Raw genomic sequence first — 21,033 nt, forward strand, 5'->3', positions numbered from 1 at the left:
ATCAGTTGGCTCCTTGAGGACGGCCCTATCTGGAGACGGTACCGCCACTTGTTTTGATAAGCGTGTGAGCGCCTTATCCACCCTAAGGGGTGTTTCCCAACTCGCCCTAACTTCTGGCGGGAAAGGGTATACCGCCAATAATTTTCTATCGGGGGAAACCCACGCATCATCACACACTTCATTTAATTTATCTGATTCAGGAAAAACTACAGGTAGTTTTTTCACACCCCACATAATACCCTTTTTTGTGGTACTTGTAGTATCAGAAATATGTAACACCTCCTTCATTGCCCTTAACAAGTAACGTGTCGCCCTAAAGGAAAATACGTTTGTTTCTTCACCGTCGACACTGAAATCAGTGTCCGTGTCTGTGTCTGTGTCGACCGACTGAGGTAAATGGGCGTTTTAAAGCCCCTGACGGTGTTTGAGACGCCTGGACAGGTACTATTTTGTTTGCCGGCCGTCTCTGTTGACATTATCACGTAATTCCTTGAATAAGCCATCCATTCCGGTGTCGACTCCCTAGAGAGTGACATCACCATTACAGGCAATTGCTCCGCCTCCTCACCAACATCGTCCTCATACATGTCGACACACACGTACCGACACACAGCACACACACAGGGAATGCTCTGATAGAGGACAGGACCCCACCCACTAGCCCTTTGGGGAGACAGAGGGAGAGTTTGCCAGCACACACCAAAAACGCTATAATTATACAGGGACAACCTTTATATAAGTGTTTTTCCCTTATAGCATTTTAATATATATAGTCATATCGCCAAATAAGTGCCCCCCCTCTCTGTTTTAACCCTGTTTCTGTAGTGCAGTGCAGGGGAGAGCCTGGGAGCCTTCCCACCAGCATTTTTGTGAGGGAAAATGGCGCTGTGTGCTGAGGAGAATAGGCCCCGCCCCCTTTTCGGCAGGCTTCTTCTCCCGTTTTTCTGAGACCTGGCAAGGGTTAAATACATCCATATAGCCCCCAGGGGCTATATGTGATGTATTTTTAGCCAGAATAAGGTACTATCATTGCTGCCCAGGGCGCCCCCCCCAGCGCCCTGCACCCTCAGTGACCGCTGCTATGAAGTGTGCTGACAACAATGGCGCACAGCTGCAGTGCTGTGCGCTACCTTATGAAGACTGAAAAGTCTTCTGCCGCCGGTTTCTGGACCTCTTCACTTTTCGGCATCTGCAAGGGGGTCGGCGGCGCGGCTCCGGGACGAACCCCAGGGTGAGACCTGTGTTCCGACTCCCTCTGGAGCTAATGGTGTCCAGTAGCCTAAGAAGCCAATCCATCCTGCACGCAGGTGAGTTCACTTCTCTCCCCTAAGTCCCTCGATGCAGTGAGCCTGTTGCCAGCAGGACTCACTGAAAATAAAAAACCTAACAAAACTTTTACTCTAAGCAGCTCTTTAGGAGAGCCACCTAGATTGCACCCTTCTCGGCCGGGCACAAAAATCTAACTGAGGCTTGGAGGAGGGTCATAGGGGGAGGAGCCAGTGCACACCACCTGATCCTAAAGCTTTTACTTTTGTGCCCTGTCTCCTGCGGAGCCGCTAATCCCCATGGTCCTGACGGAGTCCCCAGCATCCACTTAGGACGTCAGAGAAAATGCATTAACACATTTCATTCAGTTTTTTGTCATTTGTTTTGACATATCTTAAATGAATATGTCTAAGCATTGACATGTATGTTTTGTGAACACCACCAGACTAATTTTAAATCTGGGTAAATTCCACGTACAGGAACACGTTTGTTTCAGCAAGTGCATAGAGTTATCTCAAAATAATTACCTTTTTTTCCAACTTCATATCCAGCTTTAGTTCAACAAACACTGACTGAGTGGGGCTGGTAAAATCCAGTCTTTGGAATGTTTTTAGCATGTCTATAGCAACTTCAGGTTCAATAACTGGTTTGGGATAGTAACGAGCCATATACACATCATCATTGGGTTTCCAAGCTGTTAAACCAAAGGGCTTAGACCGACTTGTGTCCTCTCTCTTTTCTTCAAGTTGCTCCTTAGTCAATATTTTATTCCTTTGCTCTCTCTCTGTTTTGGTCTCTTTGGTAGACCGTACAGGTGTCCAGCTCAAAATAGAATGGTGGGAGAGATTGAACATTACTTAACAGTTATTTTGACAGATTTATCTTCAGAAACCTCTGCTCCCAAATATTATTTTCATACTCCTTTACAGAATGCACTCTGAGAATCTGACGGCAAACGTGAAAGCGAATTGGCTTTTTTATAGGACTACTGCAAAGCTATGGAAAAGGAGTGTTATGGTAGACTTACCATGGTCAACACTCTTTCTGCGAGGTACATTGGTTCCACAGGAAAACATTGGGGTGTAGAGTGGATCTTGATCCCGAGGCACCAACAGGCTAAAGCTCCTCTATATACCCCGCCTCCAGGCACTGGAGCTCAGTTTCGTTAACCAGTCCGATGCAGGAGCAGGCAAGAGAGAAGGCAGATGTTAGTCACATAGAACCACATTCTCACGACAGGAGACGGTACTAGCGGCTAATGCCATACAAACCTAAAGAAGCAAGGTGCGTCAGGGTGGGCACCCTGTGGAACCAATGTACCTCGCAGAAAGACTGTTAACCATGGTAAGTCTACCATAACACTCCTTTTCTGCAGCAGGATACATTGGTTTCCACAGGAAAACATTGGGGATGTCCTAAAGCAGTTCCTCAAGGGAGGGGGGACACCTTAGCGGGTATGAGAACCCGGCGTCCAAAGGAAGCATCCTGGAAGGTGGAAGTATAAAAGGCATAGAACCTAATGAACGTGTTCACTGAGGACCACGTAGCCGCCTTGCACAAATGTTCTGCGGACACGCCACGGCGGGCCGCCCAAGAAGGTCCAACAGACAGAGTAGAATGGGCTTTAATAGCAGCAGGAGCTGAGAGACCAGCCTGTGCATAAGCTTGTGCAATTACCATTCTATCCATCTGGCCAAGGTTTGCTTATTCACAGGCCAGCCACGTTTGTGGAAACCAAACAGAACAAAAAAGGGTATCTGACCTCCTGATAGAGGCAGTCCTCTCCACACATATATACGGAGAGCCCTTACCACATCCAAAGACCGCTCTTTGGAGGACAAATCTGAAAACATAAAGGCTGAAACCACAATCTCTTAGTTAAAGTGAAAGATGACACCACATTACGTAAATAACCCGGTCGAGTTTTTAGAACTGCCCAGTCACAGTGAAATATCAGAAAGGGTGTACGACAAGACAATGCGCCTAAGTCCGACACCCTTCCTGCAGAGGCAATAGCCAGAAAGAACAGGACCTTGGCCGTCAGCCATGTCAGGTCCACCAACTCAAGTGGTTCAACTGGAGACTCTTGCAGGGCATTCAGTACAGCAGACAGATACCATGAAGCCAAAGGAGAGAGACATAAGGATGCTGAATCCTTAGGACACCCTGAGTGAAGGGTGTGTGGTTTATTAGGTCGACATGAGTTAGGTCAACATACATTGGGTCGACCACGTATGGTCGACATCACTAGGTTGACATGGTCATTAGGTCGACATGATCACTAGATTGACATGGTCATTAGGTCGACATGGAAAAAGGTTGACATGAGGTTTTTTTTTTTAATTTTTTTGCTGTAGATTTCTTCGAAAAGTGACGGAGAACCCCAATTAGTGTCCCGTGTCCACTCGCCATGCTTCGGGCAAGGTGCCTCGCTGCGCTCAGCACAGGTTACCATTCCCAATTGTATAGTACACATGGAACGTTAAGTATAAAAAAGGTAAAAAAATGAAAATAATTGTGAAAAACTCATGTCGACCAAACTTGTCGACCTAATGACCGCCATCCGAGTGAAGGTATGAATGTCCGGTATAGATGCAATTTTTCTCTGAAACCATACCGACAAGGTAGATATTTGAACCTTGACATAGGCCAGACGAAGAATATGTCAAGGCCTCGTTGCAGAAAAGCCAGGATTCTGGATGTTCTGAATCAATATGCATCATAATTCTTATCAGCACACCAGGTGAAGTAATTATTCCAGACCCTGTATTAAATCCGGGCAGATGCCGGTTTGCGGGCCCTCATATAGTTCAGATAACTGCCTCAGAAAATCCTTTGGCCCTCAGGAGTGATGCTTCAAGAGCCATGCTGTCAAAGATAGTTTGGCCAGGTCTGGGCACTGAGAAAGTAGAAGGTGATGCTCCGTTGATAGACCCTGCAGGTCTGAGAACCAATGCCGTTGAGGCCACGCTTGAGCGACTCGAGTAGTATTCCTCCTTCTTGATTGAACTTCCGTAGTACCCTGGGCAGGAGAAACACTGGCGGCAACACGTAGGTCAGCCGAAAGTTCCACGAACGCAGCTTGAGGATCCCTGGTCCTTGATCCAAAGACAGGAACCTTGTAATTGTGTCAAGATGCCATGAGGTCTACGTCCGGTAGACACCATTTGTCCACTAGTTGTCGAAAGAGTTCTGGATGAAGACTCCACTCTCCGGCGTGCACGTTCTGACGACTGATGAAGTACGCTTCCCAGTTCAGGACACCCAGAATGAACACTACTGATATGGCTGGCAGACGGCGTTTTTCGGCCAACAACGGATTTTTGACACTTCCATCATTGCCATGTGGCCTCGAGTCCTGCCCTGATGGTTTATGTATGCCACTGTGGTGGCTGTCTGATCGTACCTGAACAGGCCTGTTCTGTACTAGACGCAGGGCAAGAAACAGTGCATTGAATACTGCCCTCAGCTCCAGAATATTTATTGGAAGGAGTGATTCCTCCTTGATCCAACGATCTAGAAAAGAGTGTTACTCCAACACCGCTCCCCATCCTCTCAGACTGGCGTCTGTTGTCAGCAGAACCCAGTCGGGGACCCATAAGGGACGCCCCTGCTCTTGCTGGTCCTGGATTCACCAAGTCAGTGACAGGCGAACCTCCGTAGTCAAACAGATCATGTGAAATCTGAACCAATGAGGCAGTCCTGAATCTTCAGGACTTTTTCTGGAGACAGAAACAGTCTCTGACTGTGTGTGTCCAGGAGTGCCCCCCAGGTGCACCATGAGTTGGGACCAGTAAGGACTTCTTTCATTTGATAAGCCACCCATGGGCTTGCAGGAAGGTTACCTTCAATTGCAGATGACAGAGGAGGACTTCGTGGGAATTTGCCAGAATCATCAGGTCGTCTAGATATGGCAGGATGCTGACTGCCAGGTGACGGAGATGAGCCGTCATAACAGCCATGACCTTGTGAAGATCACAGGATCCGTAGCCAGTCCAAATGGCAGAGCCTGGAATTGGAATGGAGGTTGCCATTAGAAACCACAGAAACTGCTGATACGATATGGCAATAGGTATATGCATGTATGCATCCTATATATCCAGGGATACCATATAGTCTCCGGGTTCCCTAGCCAGTATAATGGAGCGCAGTGTTTCCATACGAAACCTGGACACTCTCACAAACTTGTTCAAAGATTTTGAGATTTAGTATAGGCCGGAAGGACCCATTGAGTTTCGGGACAGAAACCGGGTCAAGTAATAACCTCTGCCTCTCTGGGACTGAATTACCGGCACAATCACTACTGTACTCAGGCGGGAACTCACCACAGTTTGTAGAGTTTGCACCTTTAACGGATCCGAAAGGCGGGCCGCAGTGCAAAACTGGCGAGGGGGACGTCTCTTGAACGAGACAGTGTACCCATGAGAGACAACTTACAATACCCATGCGTCTGAAGTGGTCTTTAACCAGACTTGGGTGAACTGTAGAAGTTGGCCTCCCAACCTGGGATTCCCCAGAGGGAGGCCCGCCTTGTCATGTAGCAGGCTTATCATGTTTTGAAGCAGGCTGACGGGCTGCCCAGGATTGTTTGGCCTTGGGCTTTGTGTTTTTGGGAGCAGGAGATCGTCTTGGGTATGCCTAACCTTTTGCATTCCCTTGATGTCGAATGGAACGAAAAGTGGTACCTATTGCCTTCTGTGAGAAGGATTAGTAGTGGGGAGAAAACACGTCTTAGCGGCTGCTATTTCAGACACTATTTTATTTAGGTTTTCCCCAAACATAATGTCCCCAGTGAAGGGGAGTACCTCCAAGGTCTTTTGGAGTCCAGGTCCACTTTCCATGACCTCAACCGCAGTATGCGGTGAGCCAGGACAGACGTGGATCGATGCCTTGGCTGCCAATAAACCCGCCTCAGAGGATACCTCCTGAACGTATTAGGTTGCGGTGGTATTGTGAGACAGGTATTGTCCGATATATCCTCGGGCAGCTCTTCCTCTAATGCCTGAACCCACGCCTCAATACCTTTTACAGCCCAGGAGGCAGCTATAGTAGGTCTATGAATGGCTCCAGTAAGGGAGTAAACAGACTTCAGGCATCCCTCCATACGCTTATCCGTTAGTTCCTTCAGTGAGGTGACAGTGGTGACAGGCAGAGTGAATGACACACAAGGCGGGTGATGTGAGGATCCACCAACGGTGGAGTTTCCTATTGTTACTTAACTCTTAACAGGGAAAGGAAAGCAAGCCAAAGCCCATTTTGGCAGAGGGAATTTTCCTCCCTAGATTAGACCAGGGTTCCCGTCTGATGTCCACAAAATGATCAAAATGGGGTAATATAGTTTTAACCACCTTCTGCTGTTTAAACTTATCAGTTTTCTTTGTCACAATAGTGGAATCCTCCTCTTTGAAGGATATGCTTATTAGCATCCACTAAGGCAGGGACATCAATCTGCAAGGGAAAATCCTCATCAGTAACACGATTCACTGTCTGACAGGACCGTATGCTCCCCCTCCACTTCAGATGAGACATCAGAGAGGTTTTTGGATTGCGAAGAGGAAGCAGGCCGCTTAGAGGACCCAGAGAAATGGTAGTGACCTGGTGTAGGTTTCTGTCTAACCAGACACTGATTCAATTGCTGCATTTGATTAGACAACTTTTCCGCCCAAGGTGGATTAACCATAGGGACAATATGAGGTGGCAGTGCACCGGTGGTCCCATAGGGGGCGCTATGCGTTCCACCAGAGTACCCAGTAGGCTGGTGAACACAGAACAGGGTGGCTCCATTGCAGGTGCAGGAGCTGCGGACTGACTGGGAGGCTTATGACAATTAGTACACAGACAATCCCTGGAGCATGCTCTGCATGATGCAGGAGCTTCCACTGATTTACTGCCCTGTCTGTTATACATTATGTGAGAATGCAACAACAGAGCGACTTAGTACGATATTGCCAGACAAAGTACAATACCTGTGAATAAATCCGGTATTATGTGACTGAGTACACAGTAGAATATACATATTGGATTAATACTGTGATGCACTATATTAGCAGACCCAGACGCACCTAACCTCTTAGGGTACAGAACACAGTTATATCTGAGAAACACAGAGTGAAACCACACAGCAGATACAGGCAAACACAGTCATAGGCAATGCATAAAGAGGTATATATCAGAATACTCGCGCAATATATTCTGTAACAGGCACACTCTTTCTTAACTAACGCTGTCCGTATAAAGACATGTAGAATACTCAAGAGTTTGTAACATTTCAGCGCTGTATACAGGCGGTTTTACAAGGGAGACCTTGCCCTGCAATCCCAGTAGTAGCTATACTCACAGAAGATGGCGCCCAGCGTCTCTGTCAGGGAATGAGGGAGAGTATGTAGCAGCTCCAGGGTGGGAAATCTATGGAAGATGGCGCCCTGGGCCGGGGTAAGGGCTACAGGTCAAGCGTCGGTTCCCCTATGCTGTACTTCCACCGCCGGTACTGTAAAGCCTTATTAAATAGGGCGTTCGTACACCTGACCTGTACTCTTACACCTTGGGGGTCTAGTGGGGTCCTTGGTCGGTGACCGTGTCCACGCCAGCACTGCAACGGACGGATTTAATGGTGGGTCCCGCCTGGGGGACCCTCTTACCTCCTCCCCGTAGCAGTTACGCGATGCAGGATAACGGTCTGCGACTGTGTGCCTAAGCCGGAGCGTCTCCGCCGCAAGTACCCGGGATCTGAGCCACAGGAGTATGCGATGCCGCTTGGAAGGTGACATACAGCGCTGACAGCCCAGTTGAAGAAATCTTCTTAGAAAAGCTTTTTCAGGGCAGCCCTTCTGTTAGGTGACCTGCTGCTGCAGGCACCAACTCGAAACAGAGCTCCAGTGCCTGGAGATTGGGTTTATAGAGGAAGCCCCAATGCATCCTGGGACAGCCTAAAGCTTTAGCCTGTTGGTGCCTCTGAATCAAGATCCACTCAACACCCCAATGTTTTCCTGTGGATACCAATGTAACCTGCTGCAGAAATAATGTTTTGGGGCGCAGTCTATTTTTCATGTATATTAGTTGAGTAGAATGTAGTGGCTGAATTTAATATCACCAGTTGATGAACATTCTTTTTACAGAGCACCCAAACACAAAATAAATATACTCCATGCCAGTAATCATTCAATAACCACTTGCAAAAATGTTAATGATGGTCTATAAGTTTTGTTTGTGTATCGTAGAATTATCTCCCTGACAATTTTCCCTGTAGTACAGTGGCATGGTCAGTTACTAGTAAAGTTTTAGATCAGGGATGGGGACCCTTTGGCCCTCCAGCTGTTGTTGAACTACACATCCTAGCATGCCATGCCAACAGTTTTAGCATGGCCAAATAGCAAACTGTAGCAAGGCATGCTGGTATGTATAGTTCAAGAACAGCTGGAGGGCCAAAGGTTCCCCACCCCTGTTTTAGATAATCAAACTATTACTTGCGGCATGCATAAAACACAAACCTCTTCCCTTTGCATGTGTGCCCTTTACCAATCAAACCTAAGTGCTTAATACTCTGAAAACCAACTGATTCAGTCGATTTATGACCCTCATTCCGAGTTGTTCGCTCGCTAGCTGCTTTTAGCAGCATTGCACGCGCTAAGCCGCCGCCCTCTGGGAGTGTATCTTAGCTTAGCAGAATTGCGAACGAAAGATTAGCAGATTTGCGAATAGAAATTTCTTAGCAGTTTCTGAGTAGCTCCAGACTTACTCAGCCACTGCGATCAGTTCAGTCAGTTTCGTTCCTGGTTTGACGTCACAAACACACCCAGCGCTCGCCCAGACACTCCCCCGTTTCTTCAGACACTCCCGCGTTTTTCCCAGAAACGCCAGCGTTTTTTCGCACACTCCCATAAAACGGCCAGTTTCCGCCCAGAAACACCCACTTCCTGTCAATCACACTCCGATCACCAGAACGATGAAAAATCCTCGTTATGCCGTGAGTAAAATACCTAACTTTTGAGTAAAATAACTAAGCGCATGCGCTCTGCGAACCTTGCGCATGCGCAGTAAGCGACTAATCGCAATATAGAGAAAATCGGCAACGAGCGAACAACTCGGAATGACCAGCTATATCAAGCAGGAAGAATCGCACTCCAAGCAGACATGTTACATAAACAAACAAATGGAGTGCTATTCACTTACAGGGATTATTCACATTATGTTAAAACTTGTTTCTTTTTGAAAACATGTACATTTAAAAGTTAAAAAGTTGGAAAAGCCTTATTCTACAGACTATAAAAAGCTCTGCATGAGCCTGTGTGTCAAACACTGTAAAGATCAACAACGATATAAATGGATCAATAAGCAGGCTGGCTATCATAGGGTTAAAGAACTCTGTGTCAAGGCAAATCATAAAATCATTAGGAAATGATGCATGTAAATTATTCTTGCTATAGCTCCTGTGCTGGTTCAGTTAGGGCATGCACTGGATGATATCACCTTATCAGACAGAAAAGTAAAGATGGCGGCCTTACCTCTTAGCAGCAGCAGCAGGTTTTGCATAGAATCTTACAGCAGTACTACTTCTGTCTGTGCTGGGGGATGATGGGGTGTTAAGGCCTACATGCTTCACAACATGCCGCTGACAGCGATGGATAGCTGAAAAACAAGTGTTCATTCGTTCAAAAAATTTAAAAAAATGCAGGTTTTCCAATATACAGTAAGCATTTGGGTCAGTAATTTGTTGAAAGGACTGATCCTAGTATGATACTATGCAAACATCCATATTTATCATGACTACGGTGCAATATTACCTTGCAAGGAAAGTTAGTGCAAATCACAAGGTGTTAGCCACCTTCCAATACCGATTCGATCCCGATGTGCACTTCTGCGGCGTCGGTATCGCAAGGTTAGATAGACTATGCAGGCAAGTAAATTTTGACTTTCTAGTACTAAAGTATAGTCAAAATTGGCACTTATTCAAAATCGCACATACGGGGTAATTCAGACCTGATCGCTAGGGTGCGTTTTTTGCATCCCTGCGATCAGGTAATCGCCGCCTACAGGGGGAGGGGGAATTCGCTGTGCAGGTGTGCGATTACACATGCAGGAGAGCTGCACACACAGAAATTTGTGCAGTCTCTGCACAGCCCAGGACTTACCCAGCCGCAGCGATGATCAGGGCCGGAGCGGACGTCTCAATTGCTCCCACAAAACACCGGGTCCCTCCTGCGTTTTTCCGGACACTCCCTGAAAACGATCAGCTGCCACCCACAAACGCCCTATTCCTGTCAATCTTCTTGCAATTGCCGGTGCGATCTAATTTTTCGCACCATCCCGTCGCTCCCAGTCACTGCGGACCATCGCGCCTACGCATGCGCAGTTCAGACGTGATCGCCCGCTGTGCGAAAACGCACTGCAGCGATCAGGTCTGAATTAGCCCCATAGCCAATATTGCAAGCACACATAGTGAAAATCGAATAGCCAAAATCTCACTGTGTGTATGGTGCATACATTAAGTCGATTAGTTTTCATAACATTTTTATGCCAACATTATATGAAAAGTATCAGATATGTGAAGAATGATTATAAGCTTGGTACGGTTCAGAGCCATAACTTATTACAATACCTTGGAAAGAGTAGGACACACATTTACATTATGTTATCCCCATTGTCTTCACTAGAGTAAAATGAATGACACTAATCACCAAAAGGATCAGATACAGCATAAAGCACTTTGTAGAATAGCTAATTCTATCAATGCATCTCAAGTGCTACTTAGGCATAAAGGAGCATATTTCTGAAAAAATATTGACTGAATACACCCTAAAAAGGAGATTTATGGTAGACTTACCGTGGTTAAATCTCTTTCTGCTAGGTACACTGGAGTCCCCAGGGAACACGTCGGGGTGTAGACTTGGATCTTGATCCGAGGCACCAACAGGCTAAAGCTTTGACTGTTCCCAAGATGCACTGCACGCCTCCTCTATAACCCCGCCTCAAGGCACTGGAGCTCAGTTTTGTTAACCAGTCCAATGCAGCAGCAGGAAAAAGAGACGGTAGATGTTAGTCACATAGAACCACATTCTCACGAGATGAGAAGGAACCAGCGGCTAATGCCATACAAACCCAAAGAAGCTAAGTGCATCAGGGTGGGCGCCTTGTGGAATCCAGTGTACCTCGCAGAAAGAGATTTAACCATGGTAAGTCTAAAATAAATCTCCTTTTCTGCAGCGGTGTACATTGGGATTCCCCAGGGAATACATCGGGGATGTCCTAAAGCAGTTCCTCATGGGAGGGTACGCACCATAGCAGGCACAAGAACTCGTCATCCAAAGGAAGCATCCTCGGATGCGGAAGTATCAAAGGCATAGAACCTAATGAACGTGTTCACTGAGAACCACGTAGCCGCCTTGCACAATTGTTCAGTGGACGCGCTACGGCAGGCCGCCCAAGAAGGTCCAAAAGACCGAGTAGAATGGGCTTTGATAGCAGCAGGAGCTGGGAGTCCAGCCTGCACATAGGCTTGTGCAATCACCATTCTAATTCATCTGGCCAAGGTTTGCTTATTCGCAGGCCAGCCACATTTGTGAAAACCAAAAAGTACAAACAGGGTATCTGACCTCCTGATAGAGGCAGGCCTCTCCATGTAGATACGGAGAGCCCGTACCACATCCATAGACCATTCTTTGGAAAACAAACCAGAAAAGATAAAAGCCGGAACCACAATCTCTTGGTTAAGATGGAAAGAAGATACCACTTTAGGTAGATAACCTGGGCGAGTTCACTGTGAAAAGTAAAAAAGGGTGGACGACAGGACAAAGTGCTTAAGTCCGACACCCTCCTAGCAGAGGCAATAGCCAGTAGAAACACGACCTTAAGCGTAAGGCATTTACGGTCCACAGACTCAAGAGGTTCAAATGGAGACTCTTGTAAGGCATTTAAGACAACAGACAGATCCCATAAAGCCACAGGAGAGAGATATAGGGAGGCTGAATCTGTAAAACACCCTGAGTGAAAGTATGAAACCACACCGACAAGGCAGATATATGAACCTTGAGGGAGGCCAGACGAATACCTAAATCTAGGTCTTGTTGCAGAAAAGCCAAAAGCCTGGAAGTTCTGAACGAATTACTCATCATCATTCTTAGCACACCATGTAAAGTAAGAGTTCCAGACCCTGTAATAAATCCATGCAGAAGCTGGTTGGCGCGCCTTCAACATAGTTTGAATAACCGCCTCGGAGAATCCTTTGGCCCTCAGCAGTGAAGCTTCAAGAGCCACGCTGTCAAAGCCAGTCTGGTCAGGTCCGGGTAGACACAAGGGCCCTGAACGAGGAGATCTGGGCGTTGAGGAAGTAGAAGAGAACGCTTTATCGATAGACCTTGCAGGTCTGAGAACCAATGCCGTCTGGGCCACGCTGGAGCGACTAGAAGTAGTATTCCTCTTTCTTGCTTGAACTTCCGTAGTACCCTGGGCAGGAGTGACAGTGGAGAGAACATGTATGGCAGCCGAAAGTTCCATGGATTTGCCAGTGAGTCCTCGAACGCTGCTCGAGGATCCCTTGTCCTTGATCAGATGACCGGAACTTTGTGATTGTGTCGAGACGCCACTTGTCCACTAAGAGCTGAAAGACTTCCGGATGAAGACTTCCACTCTCTGGCGTGAACGTCGCCCTGATGGCTGAGGAAATCTGCATCCCAATTGAGGACTCCGGGAATTAACACTGCCGATATTGCCGGCAGATGGCGTTCCTCCCAATGGAGGATTTTTGATACTTCCCGGATTGCCATGCAGCTTCGAGTGCCACCTTGATGATTTATGTACACGACAGTGGTGGCGTTGTCTGATTGTACTTGAACAGGCCTGTTCTGCACCAAAGGCAGGGCAGCCCGTGTCAACGCATGGAAACTGCCCGTAATTCCAGAATGTTTATCGGGAGGAGAGAGTATTGCTCCAACACCACGCCCCAACCTCGCAGACTGGCGTCCGTTGTCAGGAGGACCCAGTTAGAGATCCAGAAGGGACGGCCCATACTCAACTGTTGGTCTTGTAGCCACCAGCTCAGTGACAGACGAACCTCCGGAGACGAGATCATTTGAGACCTGATCCGATGAGGCAGGCCGTCCCACTTGGAAAGGATTAAACTCTGCAGAGGACGGGAATGAAATTGAGCGTACTCTACCATGTCGAACGCCGACACCATGAGGCCTAGTACTTGTATCGACACTCTTGGGCGAGAGAATAAGTATCCGATCCTGTCCTGAAGTTTCAGGACTTTCTCTGGTGACAGACAAATCGCTGGCTGTGTGTGTCCAGCAGTGACCCCCAGGTGCACCATGCTCTGAGCAGGGACCAGCGAGGAATTTTTCCAGATGATGAGCCATCCGTGGGCTTGTAGGAATTGGACCGTCAGTTCCAGATGACTGAGGAGAATATCTTGGGAGTTCGCCAGGATCAGCAAGTCATCTAGATATGGCAGGATCCTGATTCCCTGACAGTGGAGAAGGGCCGTCATCACGGCCATGACCTTGGTGAAGATCCGATGGGACGTGGCCAGTCCAAATGGCAGGGCCTGGAATTGAAAATGTAGGTTGACAATAGCAAACCGCAGATATTGCTGATGCGATAAGGCAATAGGTATGTGCAGTTAAGCATCCTGTATGTCCAGGGATACCATATAGTCTTCCATGGCCAGTACAATAGAGCGCAGAGTTTCCATACAGAATTTGGACCCTCACAAATTTGTTCAATGATTTGAGGTTGAGTATAGGCCGGGAGGACCCATTTGGCTTCGGAACTAGAAACAGGGTGGAATAGTATCCCCTGCCTCTCTGGGACAGAGGTACCAGCACTACCAATCCTGTGTCCAGGAGGGATTGTACAACCAAGTGTAGAGCTTGCGCTTTCAACGGATTCGAAGGGATAACCGTTGAACAGAACTGGCGAGGGGGACACCTCTTGAAAGAGATTGCGTACCCGTGAGAGACAACTTCCAGCACCCAGGCATCCGAAGTGGTCTTTAACCAGGCCTGGGCGAACTGCAGAAGTCGGCCTCCCACCCTAGGGTCTCCAGCAGCAGGCTTATTCTTGTTTAGAAGCAAGCTAACAGGCGGCCCAGGATTGTTTAGATTCAGGTTTAGTTTTGGGCTTAGTGGTTTTGGAAGCACGAGCCTGTCTCTGGTACGCCTGACCTTTTGCTTTCCCTGGAGGTCGAAAGGAACGAAAAGTGGTACTCTTAGCCTTCGGAGCAGAAGGATTAGTACTTGGGAGAAATGCAGTCTTAGCAGTCGTCAAGTCAGTCACAATCTTGTTCAGATCCTCCTCAAATAGGATGTCTCCCTTAAAAGTGGAGTCCAGGTCCACCTTCCAGGACCTCAACCACAGAACTCAGCGAGCCAGGATAGACGTAGTAGACGCCTTGGCCTCCATAACGCCTGCATCAGAGGTCGCCTCTTGAATATAGTGGGAGGCTGTGGTAATATAAGACAGATATTGTCTGGCAGAGTCCGAAAAATCCTGAGGCAGCTCATCCTCAATTGCCTGAACCCATGCTTCAATTCCTTTCACAGCCCAGGAGGGTGCCATAGTGGGTCTATGTACAGCACCGGTAAGAGAGTAAATAGACTTCAGGCAACCCACCACGCGCTTATCAGTCAGTTGCTTCAGTGAGGCGACAGTGGTGACAGGCAGAGTAGATGACACCACAAGACGGGCTACATGTGAGCCCACCGGCGGTGGAGTTTCCCACTTGTTACTCAACTCCGCAGGGATAGGATAACGAGCTACCATCTTTTTAGACAGGGAAAATTTATTTCCTGGAGACGACCAGGATTCTTGACGTATGTCAATTAAATGGTCAGAATGTGGCAAGACTACTTTAGTATCCTTCTGACGTTTGAACTTATCAGATTTCTTAGACGCAGTAGTGGGCTCAATCTCATCATCTATTTGGAGAACCAGCTTAATAGCCTCCACTAGGTCAGGAACATCAACCTGGGTTGTAGATTCCTCACCAGAAGCGACTGTATCAGTGTCTGACGGATCAGTATATTCCCCATCCTCATCAGAGGAATTTTCCGAAATATTAGTGGAATGTGAGGAAGAAATGGCCAGCTTAGATGACCCCTTAGCCCCAGAGGAGCGTGGGGTAGACTTTTATCTAACCAAAGATTGATTTAATTGTTGTAACTGCGTAGACAGAGTGTCCGCTGCAATGCACAGGAGGTCCCACAGGGGGCGTAAGTCGTGTCACAAGCCTAGTCAGCATACTTGAGAACGCTGCCCAAGGTGGGTCCTGATTGACCACAGGTGCTGCGGGTTGACTGAGAGGTGTATGGCACCCAGTGTCTGAACCATCAGCTAAAACTTCCCCGTCAGGTAAATCCTTGGTGCCAGCACTGCATGATGCAGAAGCATCCGTGGATTTCCTGCCCTGTGTGGCAGACATTAGGGAAGGTAGCCTTAGGGCGTAACAATACAATATAGCCAGACAAACACAATACCTGCAAATAACCACTTGTGTTATGTGACAGTAAATACAGGGCACAAACAGAGGATTTAAGCGGTATGAGGTGACTGAAATACTCAGTAAAAAATACCAAACAGTATATACTGTTTAGCACTATGAGACCCTGACGCACCTAGCCCCCCAGGGTACAGAATATAGTGATAGTAAGTAGTGTGATACACAAGAATGAAATCCACACAGCAGCTACAGGCATACTCAGTCACAGGTACAATGCAAAAGTTATTACAGATAAACAATAAAACTGCGCTGGACTAGTACAACTACATATAGATATTTATGAATATAGATATAACAATGCACAGTAGATACTGGATGTATATCACAGAATACTTGTACTAAATATTCAGATAGCAGTACACTTGTTCTTAACTAACACTGTCTAAAATGACATGTAGAATACTTAAGTGTCTGTAAATGCACAGCGCTGATGAGACAGGTGGCTTTACAGATGAGACAGTGCCCTGCAGTCCTGGAGATCAGCTCAGGTATTTGTGAAGATGGCGCCAAATCTCTGTCAGGGAGTGAGGGAGAGTGAAATTCAGCTCCAGAGCCAGAACACCAGCAGTAGATGGCGCCTAGAGCTGGGGAAGGGGCTACAGGTCAGCACCTTATCTCCTATGCTGGTCCTCACCCCCGAGTACTGTGGAACCTATGTAAAATGGATTTTAGTAAATCCAACCTGTGCTCCCTGCGCTGGTGGATATAGTGGGGTCCCTGTGCAGTACAGTGTCAACGCCAGCGGCGCGCTCCGTCTCCTGGGACCGTGATTTACCGGTGGGTCCCACCTGGGGAACCCTCTTACCTCCTCCCTGATGTGCAGCCACGCGATCCTGGTGAGCGTCAGCAGTGGTGTGCCTAATGACCGGTGCGCCTCCGCTGTAGGTACCCGAGAACCCGGCCGCGGGAATATGCAGCGCTGCTGGGGAGGTGATGGAGCCGCAGCACAGAATGTCAGAATGACAAACAGTGCGGCAGCCCTTGAAGTCTTCTTAAAAAGCTCTTTTCAGGGCTGCCTAGCGCAGCCCCACCTGTTAGTGACCTGCTCTGCAGGCACCAACTTACATACTGAGCACCAGTGCCTGGAGGCGGGGTTATAGAGGAGGCGGTGCAGTGCATCCTGGGAACAGTCAAAGCTTTAGCTTGTTGGTGCCTCGGATCAGGATCCAACTCTACACCCCGATGTATTCCCTGTGGAATCCTAGTGTATCCTGCTGCAGAAATAGGGCATGACAAATGTTTCTAAAACCTAGAAGCCAGACCTCCCTCTCCCCCCTAAGTCGCATTACTGAGCAGCGTTCCCCCACCGCCTGCAAACCAACCCCCACGGCCACACAATTAAGGGGGTAAACCAGTCCTCCGCAGTCACCCCCTGGGAAAACAATACCTCCCTCCTGTGGCCACAACACTACCCTTTCTGAATCTGCAATCCCCAACCACGCACAGACCCTCTTGCCAGAGAGCTCTGAGCAGCCCGAGTTTAGAGACAGCAGACAGTGAGGGCTGGGAAATGGCCTCCACAATACAGGTACACCCACGAATCTCTGTTGGAGCTGCAGAGTATCCGCTTCCTCGCTCTCAGCATAATCTGGCCCCCAGGATTTGACGAGCTCTGCCCTAAAAACACCCAGAAGCCATCACTCTGTTTCAAGCTCTTCTCTGAAAGAATTCTTTTTGATATTTGCATGAAAATTTAAATTGTGTGAACAGATTTGTTTTTTTTTAATCCCAACTGCATTAATGTGCATTGTTATAGGCGTGCGCATGGGGGGTGCCTGGTGCGCACAGGCTGTAGGCAGGCCCGGCCAAATCCCTCTCTGCAAGGGTATGCAAAGCAGGGATGCGCTCTCCTCTCTTTGCTGACCTGACTACTGTCTGTCGCATTGCTGCTGACAGGCAGCAGCACCGGCGATCCCTCCCTCCCGCTGATCTCTGTCCCGTCCCTCCCTTCTTGTCCGCTCAGTGTGTCGTCACGCCGCAATGGCATCACATATGTGCCACCACTTAGGGCTCTGCGTGGGTGCCACTGACGGGAGGCGCCACTTGCACTGGATCCTCTTGACTAATGGAGTGCTGCCTGGAGGAGGAGCCGCCGCAGAGTTTGAGTACAGTAAGTGAAGTTAAGGGGAGGGGAGGAACACCATATCCAATACAGTGGTGTGTCTGTGGGAGAACTTATTAATGGACACAAAAGGGAGGGGGGGGGGGGATAACAATGGACATGGGGGACTAATGATGAACACATAGGGGAGGCATAATAATGAATATGGGGGGGCTAATAATGGGCACAGAGGGAAGGCATAATAATGGGCAGGGGGGGGACGGGGACACTAATAATAGACACCGTGGGAGAGGTATAATAATGGGCACAGAGGGGAGGCATAATAATGGGCAGGCGGGGGGGGACACACACACTAATAATAGACACAGTGGTAGAGGTATAATAATGGACACTGAGGGGAGGCATAATAATGGGCAGGGGGGAAGGGGGACACTAATAATAGACACAGTGGGGTATATTTATTAAAATTCGTAATTGTCGGAGTTGGTGGGAGATGAATCACGAATGACATCGAATGTGTGAATTGCAACTTTTTGAATTAGTTACGCCTCATTTACTATGCTGTCGTATTTTGCATTTTCGTGTTTTCCGATGTCGATGTCATTCGTAATGTCAGGCAGTGTTTTACGGGAGTGATTAATAAAACAATGCCGGACTTAACACAATGAATCTCGGCCGCATCTGTGAGATCTGTGCAGGGCTTCATTGTGTACCTTAAAAGAAGTCTATAAAGTGTTAAAAATCCCCAAAAAAATTGCGTGGGGTCCCCCCTCCTAAGTATAACCAGCCTCTGCTCTTTGAGCCGGTCCTGGTTGTAAAAATATGGGGGGGGGAATTGACTGGGGTTCCCCCATATTTAAACAACCAGCACCGGGCTCTGCGCCTGGTCCTGGTGCAAAAAATACGGGGGACAAAAAGCATAGGGGTCCCCCGTATTTTTAACACCAGCACCGGGCTCCACTAGTCAGAGAGATAATGCCACAGCCGGGGGACACTTTTATATTGGTCCCTGCGGCCCTGGCATTAAATCCCCAACTAGTCACCCCTGGCCGGGGTACCCTGGAGGAGTGGGGACCCCTTAAATCAAGGGGTCCCCCCCTCCAGCCACCCAAGGGCAAGGGATGAAGCCCAAGGCTGTCCTCCCGCCTATCCAAGGGCGGTGGATGGGAGGCCGATAGCCTTTTGTGTAAAAAAAAATAAGAATTTACTCACCGGTAATTCTATTTCTCGTAGTCCGTAGTGGATGCTGGGGACTCCGTAAGGACCATGGGGAATAGACGGCTCCGCAGGAGACTGGGCACATCTAAAGAAAGATTTAGGACTATCTGGTGTGCACTGGCTCCTCCCCCTATGACCCTCCTCCAAGCCTCAGTTAGGAACTGTGCCCGGAAGAGCTGACACAATAAGGAAGGATTTTTGAATCCCGGGTAAGACTCATACCAGCCACACCAATCACACCATATAACACGTGATAGGAACCCTGGTTAACAGTGTGATAACAAATGGAGCCTCTGAAGAGATGGCTCACAACAAAACCCGATTTTTGTAACAATAACTATGTACAGGTATTGCAGACAATCCGCACTTGGGATGGGCGCCCAGCATCCACTACGGACTACGAGAAATAGAATTACCGGTGAGTAAATTCTTATTTTCTCTGACGTCCTAGTGGATGCTGGGGACTCCGTAAGGACCATGGGGATTATACCAAAGCTCCCAAACGGGCGGGAGAGTTCGGATGACTGCAGCACCGAATGAGAGAATTCCAGGTCCTCCTCAGCCAGGGTATCAAATTTGTAGAATTTTGCAAACGTGTTTGCCCCCGACCAAGTAGCTGCTCGGCAAAGTTGTAAAGCCGAGACCCCTCGGGCAGCCGCCCAAGATGAGCCCACCTTCCGTGTGGAATGGGCTTTTACAGATTTAGGCTGCGGTAAGCCTACCGCAGAATGCGCCAGCTGAATAGTGCTACATATCTAGCGCGCACTAGACTGCTTAGAAGCAGGAGCACCCAGCTTGGTGGGTGCATACAGGATAAACAGCGAGTCAGTCTTTCTGACTCCAGCCGTCCTGGAAATATACATTTTTAGGGCCCTGACTACGTCCAGCAACTTGGAATCCTCCAAGTCCCTAGTAGCCGCAGGCACCACAATAGGTTGGTTCAAGTGAAAAACTGAGACCACCTTTGGGAGAAACTGAGGACGAGTCCTCAATTCTGCCCTATCCATATGGAAAATCAGATAAGGGCTTTTACAAGACAAAGCCGCCAATTCTGAAACCCGCCTGGCCGACGCCAAGGCCAACAGCATGACCACTTTCCACGTGAGATATTTTAAATCCACAGTCTTAAGTGGTTCGAACCAATGTGATTTCAGGAATGCCAAAACCACATTGAGATCCCAAGGTGCCACTGGGGGCACAAAAGGAGGCTGAATATGCAGTACTCCTTTGACAAAAGTCTGAACTTCGGGCAGTGAAGCCAGTTCTTTTTGGAAGAAAATCGACAGACCCGAAATCTGGACCTTTATGGACCCCAATTTGAGGCCCAACGTCACCCCTGCTTGCAGGAAGTGCAGGAATCGACCCAGTTGAAATTCCTCCGTCGGGGCCTTCATGGCCTCACACCAAGCAACATATTTTCGCCAAATGCGGTGATAATGTCTTGCGGTGACATCCTTCCTGGCTTTGATCAGGGTAGGGATGACTTCCTCCGGAATACCCTTTTCCTTCAGGATCCGGTGTTCAACCGCCATGCCGTCAAACGCAGCCGCGGTAAGTCTTGGAACAGACAGGGTCCCTGCTGCAGCAGGTCTTGTCTGAGCGGCAGAGGCCAAGGGTCCTCTGTAAGCATCTCTTGAAGTTCCGGGTACCAAGCTCTTCTTGGCCAATCCGGAACCACGAGTATGGTTTTCACTCCTCGCCTTCTTATTATTCTCAGTACCTTGGGTATGAGAGGTAGAGGAGGAAACACATAAACCGACTGGTACACCCATGGTGTCACTAGAGCGTCCACCGCTATCGCCTGAGGGTCTCTTGACCGGGCGCAATATCTTTTCAACTTCTTGTTGAGGCGGGACGCCATCATGTCTACCTGTGGTTTTTCCCACCGGTTGACCAGCATTTGGAAGACTTCTGGATGAAGTCCCCATTCTCCCGGGTGGAGGTCGTGCCTGCTGAGGAAGTCTGCTTCCCAGTTGTCCACTCCCGGAATGAA

The 21,033-nt window shown here is 48.4% G+C and overlaps 1 protein-coding gene across 2 annotated transcripts in view; it reads right to left on the reverse strand.

The window, feature by feature from the left end:
- Positions 1-21,033, reverse strand: part of MRPL1 (mitochondrial ribosomal protein L1) — a 229,224-nt gene that overhangs the window by 151,098 nt on the left and 57,093 nt on the right. For both annotated transcript variants that reach the window (XM_063919596.1, XM_063919593.1), the window contains exons 2-3: positions 9,768-9,891; positions 1,794-2,088 (exon numbers count right to left, since the gene is read on the reverse strand). In XM_063919596.1, the coding sequence (XP_063775666.1) occupies positions 1,794-2,088; positions 9,768-9,891 (419 nt within the window). The remainder of the gene's footprint in view (positions 1-1,793; positions 2,089-9,767; positions 9,892-21,033) is intronic.

This window comes from Pseudophryne corroboree, chromosome 1, assembly GCF_028390025.1.
Source record: "Pseudophryne corroboree isolate aPseCor3 chromosome 1, aPseCor3.hap2, whole genome shotgun sequence".
NCBI lineage: Eukaryota > Metazoa > Chordata > Amphibia > Anura > Myobatrachidae > Pseudophryne > Pseudophryne corroboree.